Genomic DNA, 6,973 nt, shown 5'->3' on the forward strand with positions numbered 1-6,973 from the left:
TGGCATAGAGCAAGCATGGTCTGCTGGTCAGGTTTTAGGGTCATCCTAGAGTCCCTAGGGTTGAGCTTGGTCGGACTTTAGGGGCTGGAAAGGGCAGGTCGATTGGCTTAAATGTTGGGAATGAGAGCAGGCTGCACAGTTGAGGGCTCATGGTAGAATGGTTCGTTCTCTACCTTTAGGCCATGGTTAGGGGTCTGGTTGGTTGGGTTAGAACCGTCCGGATGTTAGCTAAGTTTGGGAGGTGCTTTGATGGCAAAATCTGGTTGGAGTATGGAGAACGAACGGATTTGGCAGAACTGCTCACCTGCACGCGCGAGCACAGATGATGCCTGGTATTTGTGTTCGTTCTTCACCTATAGATTATGGTTTGTGTTGGTTCTTAGTTTTTTGGAAAGGTCTGGAGGTGGGCTAGCTAGTGAGGGTGCCACGGGCCGGAGCTGGCCTGCAGCAGGCCATAAAGACCTGCTGCTCACGGCCGAGAGCAAGGTGAAGAGGGGGAAACAGGCTGTTGGGTTTCTGGAGGGGCCGGGCTCGGGTTTTTGGGGTCCGGGTCGGGTTAGTCGGGTCATTGATTATGTTTTTGGGTCCGGGTCCGGGTTTGGTTATTTGGGCTCGGGTATTTTATTTTTAAGTGATTAAATTAGTTTAATTGTGTTTTGGACCTTTAAATTATTTTAAAGACTTTATTGGGCTTTTAATTATTTATTAGGCCTTAAAATTAGTTATTTAAGTAAGCCCAATAATTTTCATGGGTTTGGGAGCTCATGAGAATTATTGGGTCAGTCTGTGATTTTTGGGTTTGTTTGTGATTTTTGGGCTTAATTAAGTTATTGGGCTTAAATGTTTTATTTGAGACCAATTATGTTTAAGTATTTTATTTAGGCCAAATTATGATGTTTGGGCTTAAATCTAGGGGAACAGCAGTCTGGACAATCCCATAAAAATAACTAAGTCTAAAATATATATTTAATTTATTTTATGCATGAAGTTTATTTTAAGTATAAGTATATATGTTATGAAAATAATTAAATATATATTACAGACACTTTTTTTAAGTGCATGCATACATGAAATAATTTTATGATGTGTTTATGATTGAGATTGAGATTGAGCTTGAAAATATTTTTATGGAAATTGAAGTGATGTGGCGGCACAGATGTGGTTTACCACCGGCAGAGAGGTTGTTCTACTATCGACATAGAGGTGGTTTTACCACTGGCACAAAGGTAGTTTACTACCGGCATAGAGGTGATTTATTCACCGCCACGTACGTTGGTTCTTTTAGACTGATCAGTCGGCACAGTTATTAGTCACATTAATGGATATGACCATACTCAATTTTTATGATTATGAAATGCTCAAGTATTTTATGTATGAATAGTTATGATTTATGTATGGACTGATGATGACAGATGTTTATGATGCATTATTTTTAAGATCATGCATGCATGTTTATGTAAGTTACATGTATTAGTATGATTATGTGCTTGTGTGATTTTTAAACCTTGTTATTATGAGATAAAACATGTTAGGCCTCTAGGCTCACTACGCTTATATGGTGCAGGTGAGTATGATGATAGCACAATAGCTCTGACCGGCGGTGAGGGTCTATGAGTTTACTGGAGACGGCGTCCGTGACCGATGCTATTAGTACTTTTATATCATGAGATATTTTAGCTGTGTTTTTAAACAAATTCCGCATTTATACGTTTTTGGTGGTTGAAAATTATTATTTTTATTATGTATTCATGGTTTACGGATTTTGAGTTGAGGTATTATTTTATTATTGCATGATTCGAGAATTTTATTAAATATTTGAACATCATTTATATTAGTTTTTATTAAAAGTTTAATTTTAGTGTTTATACATATATGTATGGGCATATATGTATTATTTGTATTTGTATTAATTATTATTATTTTTTAAAAAAAATTCTAGCATTTTATTAGATCGAGTCGTTTCATTTGGTACAGAGCACGGTACTTGGAGGGTGACTAGTCTGCTACGTGAAGCTCAGTAGCCACACTACCGGTCTGTAAGTTTTAAATGCTTTAATATGTTTTACTAGGAGCATGTGTTCATAGTATAAGGTTTTATGTTATGAAAGTTTTAAATACTTAGTTATGCATTGCGATTTACATGAGAAATGTGTGGTGATGCAACATGCCTCGGAGATGAGTAGTCCATAGGTGTGAAATTGGGTAAAGTAAGATTTGGGTGCATCTGCTTGGAAGTATTTTGCATGAAGAGAGTATTCTGGTTAGAGGTAGCTCTACGTTTGCGTTGCTAGAATCTGGAGCTATGCATTCGTTTATATCAAAAAAGTCTATCAGGCGGGTAGGTATCACACCCGAGGTTGCTACCACAGGTTATAATGTCACCATGCCATCTGGAGAGATTCTCACTACTACCAGTGTCATCAGAGGCCTGAGATATGAGTTGCAGGGGCATACAATCAAAGTCCATCTAGTTGTATTACGATGGCAGGCTTTGATCTGATATTGGGCATGGACTGACTGACAGTCAATGGAGCTTCGATTGATTTTCGACGGAGGACAGTATCAGTGAAACCTTCTGACGGTGATCTGTTCATCTTCTTTGCATCCCAGAGCAGCAGTGCTTCGCATGTCATCTCTTTTGTGCGTGCAATGAAATTATTACGGAGGGGTTGCCAGGGGTTTCTTGCCAGTGTTGTCACATCGTCAGAACCATCTAGCAGATCTTTATCAGATATAGATGTTGTTCGTGAATTCACGGATGTCTTTTTGGATGATGTTGCAGGAATTCCACCAGTTAGAGAGGTGGAGTTCAATGTTGAACTGATGCCAGATACTGTGCCTATCTCTAAGGCATCGAACCGAATTGCTCCTACTGATATGAAAGAGTTGAAGGAGTAGATTCAAGAGTTATTGGAGAAAGGCTTTATCTCGATCATGGATCTAATAGGGATCTCATGAATCGTGTATTTTAGCCGTATAGATCATTGCTTATTATTGGTTTGAATAAGCTAGTTATTGGTTCACGAGTTCTTGGTGATGCCATTCGGATTGACAAATGCTCCAGCGGTCTTCATGGATCTCATGAATCGTGTATTTCAGCCGTATCTCGATCAATTCATCATAGTATTTATTGATGACATATTGATCTACTCCAGGAGCATAGAGGAGTATAGACAGCACTTGCAGACAGCTTTGCAGACTCTGATGGAGCATCGATTGTATGAAAAGTTGAGCAAGTGTGAGTTTTGGCTTGAGCAGGTGGCATTTCTTGGCCATGTTGTTTCTAGAGATGGGATAACAGTGGATCAGTCTAAGGTTGAGGCAGTGCAGAACTGGGGGACTCCGAAGAACGCATCAGAGATTCGCAGTTTCTTGGGTTTGGCCGGATACTACAGGAAGTTTATCAAGGGCTTTTCCTCTATTGCAGTGCCCTTGACATCCTTGACCAAGAAGAATGCGAAGTTTGTGTGGAGTTCTGATTGTCAGAGGAGCTTCGATCAGTTGAAGGAGGCACTCACTTCTGCACCAGTGTTAGCGATGCCAGTCGCACACGAAGAGTTAGTGGTGTACACAGATGCGTCTAAGGTAGGTTTAGGCTCCGTACTTATGCAGTGTGACAGAGTGATTGCTTATGCATCGAGACAGCTGAAGATTCATGAGCAGAATTATCCGACGCATGATCTGGAGCTTGCTGCAGTTGTGTTTGCGTTGAAAATCTGGAGGCACTATATGTATGGCAAGAAGTGTAAGATTTTCACCGATCACAAGAGCCTCAAGTACTTCCTCACCCAGAAGGAGTTAAACATAAGGCAACGCAGATGGTTAGAGCTCGTGAAGGATTATGACTGTGACATTAGCTACCATCCGGGTAAGGCTAACGTAGTGGCCGATGATTTGAGTCGGAAGACATCAGTAGTATCTTGTTTATCGATGCAGTTGCCACTTCAAATAGAGATTCAGAGGTTCGAGCTAGAGGTTTACTCGGGCGAGAAAGCACCGAGTTTATCAGCATTGACAATGCAGCCGACTCTTCGAGATCGAATCATAGATAGACAGCCTGCTGATGAGCAGTTACAGCGGATGAGGCAGAAGGATGAGGCTAAGGGCAATCTTCTTTATACTGTTGTAGATGGTATTGTTCAGTACCAAGGTCGGATGTGGGTACCGAACATCGATCAGTTGAGGACAGAGATCCTGACAGAGGCTCACACATCTCCGTACTCCATTCATCCCGAAAATACAAATATGTACCGAGATTTGCAGTCTTTGTATTGGTGGCCTGGAATGAAGAGAGACATTGGACGATTTGTATCAGAGTGTTCGACTTTTCAGCAAGTCAAAGCAGAGCATCAGCGTTCAGCAGGTTTTCTTAGTCCTCTCCCCATTCCGAAATGGAAGTGGGAGAACATAATGATAGATTTTGTGGTAGGTCTTCCGAGGAATGCCAGAGGTTGTACAGTTATTTGGGTGATCGTAGATCAACTCACCAAATCAGCTCATTTTCTACCGGTGAGAACTACTTTTACTTTGACTCAGTATGCAGAGCTTTATATCAGAGATCTTGTTAGACTGCATGGCATACCTGTGTCTATTGTGTCAGACAGAGATCATGTAGTAGCCCGAACCCTAATTGAGTAATTAAAGGATTAATGCTAATTAAATAAATTGGGGATTGGACGGATCGGAAGCTCCGAAGGGACGATCGGAAGCTCCGATCGGGATCGAAAGCTCCGATGAGGATCGGAGGCACCGATGATATTACGTCATCCATGACGTTTGGCTGGATCGGAAGCTCCGATCAGGACCGGAGGCTCCGATCACCCCTATCCGGAATCAACAAGTGATATTTTGACACGTGGCAGATCAGGATCTTCGGAAGCTTCGATGGCAGGATCGGACGTTCCGATCCAGGTTCGGACGTTCCGATCGAGGATCGGAGGCTCCGATCGTTGTCTATAAATAGAAGGCCGAGACTTCATTTCTCCTTGCCAATTCCGGATTTTCTCTCTATTTCTAGTCATATTCGAGCTGTTCTAGTCTTCTCAGGCTTGGTCCGGAGGTCGGAGAGGCGTTCGATAGTCGTAGCGGAGTTGTGCCCAAGTTCTGGAGGCATCGACATCAAAGGGCTAACGACGGACGAAGGTATAGCTTTTGCTTCCTATAAATATTTAGGAGTATGCAATAGCTTAGTTAAGGCTTTTAGAGCACTTTGATGATAGTGGTATCATTTCGCTGTGTAGGCGGACTTTAGGCTTGGACTTAGAGCTGGTAGTGCCTACCTGGTTTTTGAGGTACGAAAGTACTGTTCGAGATATCCTGACTGAGTATGCATGTATTATGTGACTGCATGATTTATATGCCATGATATTATGCTGCATTCATTTGCATCTTGCTGTATCTCCTTCGAGATGTCTGTTAGTAGGGTTGTACCCTATCCTGTTAGTGGATGGACTTCCATCGATTTGGGTCCGGTGTTTCCACGGTTATCTCGGTATGGGAGCCACCTCCTGAAGCGACGGCACAGCGTGCTACATACCAGGGCCCGGTCTGTCTCTGGTATCTGATCCTTGACCTCGAGTCTATAGGGAGTTCACTTTGCATGCATGTATACTCATACTCTCGCACTGAGCATTTTATGCTCACGTCTCGTACTCTGTATTTTCTGGACACCCTATTCCATGGGGTAGGTTTGCGATTGGACGAGGAGGGTGGATCCAGGAGGGGCTAGTCAGTGGTTGGTCAGCTGGAGCTTCGTCTAGGCTTTATTACCGTTGTTGGGTTTATACAGCTATTCGATTTGGTTGTATATTATTGGATAATTACAGATTCCTTTACTTGGGATTGTATAATGTTATTGGTTTCCGCAGTTTTATTCTGATATCTGTTTTATTAAGTTAATTGCATGCATAAGTTCTGTTTAGTAGGTGATCCGGGTAAGGGTCACTACAGATCCGAGGTTCACGTCTGCATTTTGGATAAGTCTACACACAACATTGGGGACTAGGCTACTGTTAAGCACATCTTTTCATCCCCAGACAGATGGCCAGTCTGAGAGAGTAATCAAGGTTCTCAAGGATTTATTAAGGGCTTGTGTCATTGATTTCCAGGGCTCTTGGGAATCGAGATTGCCGTTAGTGGAGTTCACCTATAACAACAGTTATCAGGTGTTTATAGGTATGGCTCCTTATGCGGCTCTCTATGGGAGGAGATGCAGATCTCCCGTGCACTGGGGCAAGGTTGGAGAGAGAGTTCTAGTTGGTCCCGAGATAGTGCAACAGACTGCAGATGTTGTGACTCAAATTCGTGATCGTATGAGGACTACTCATAGTCGTCAGAAAAGTAATGCTGACACACGACGACGAGATCTTGAGTTCGCTGTTGGTGACCATGTGTTTCTGAAAGTGTCACCTATGAATGGTGTGATGTGCTTTGGTCGGAAAGGCAAGCTCAATCCGAGATATATTGGTTCATTCGATATTTTGGAGAGAGTTGGCACGTTGGCCTACCGTTTGACACTAGCACCAGATCTTGCAGCAGTGCACAACGTGTTTCATGTGTTCATGCTTCGGAGTTATATCTCGAATCCGTCGCATATTTTGGATTATAAGTCTCTATAGTTGACGCCAGAGCTAGCATTCGAGGAGAGGCCAGTTTGGATTTTGGCTAGAGAGGAGAGGAGGCTTAGGACGAGAGTCATACCAATGGTCAAGGTCAAGTGGCTGAATCACTCTAAGAAGGAAGCTACTTGGGAGACTGAGGCCGACATAAGAACTCACTACCCAGAGTTGTTTGGGTAAGTACCTTAATTTCGAGGACGAAATTCAATTTAAGGGAGGAGAATTGTAACACCCGATATTTTTCATACGTAAATCCGCATGCATAATTAGAAAAATAATTATTTAAAAATTTAATAGTTGGGTTAAATTATATTTATGTGATATTATGTGATTTATGTGCATGGTTTAAAATTTTC

General features: G+C 42.3%; 1 protein-coding gene across 1 annotated transcript; it reads left to right on the forward strand.

Moving 5' to 3' along the window:
- Window positions 1–249: 249 nt before the first annotated feature.
- LOC140890125 (uncharacterized) lies at window positions 250–6,617 on the forward strand. Its single transcript, XM_073297885.1, has 7 exons — window positions 250–555; window positions 2,611–2,850; window positions 3,259–3,376; window positions 3,428–3,585; window positions 3,937–4,425; window positions 6,036–6,130; window positions 6,215–6,617. The coding sequence occupies exons 1-7, from the start codon at window positions 250–252 to the stop codon at window positions 6,615–6,617; spliced, it is 1,809 nt and encodes a 602-aa protein (XP_073153986.1).
- The last annotated feature ends 356 nt before the right edge of the window (window positions 6,618–6,973 follow it).

The sequence above is a fragment of the Henckelia pumila genome, chromosome 3, assembly GCF_033568475.1.
Source record: "Henckelia pumila isolate YLH828 chromosome 3, ASM3356847v2, whole genome shotgun sequence".
Taxonomy (NCBI): Eukaryota; Viridiplantae; Streptophyta; class Magnoliopsida; order Lamiales; family Gesneriaceae; genus Henckelia; species Henckelia pumila.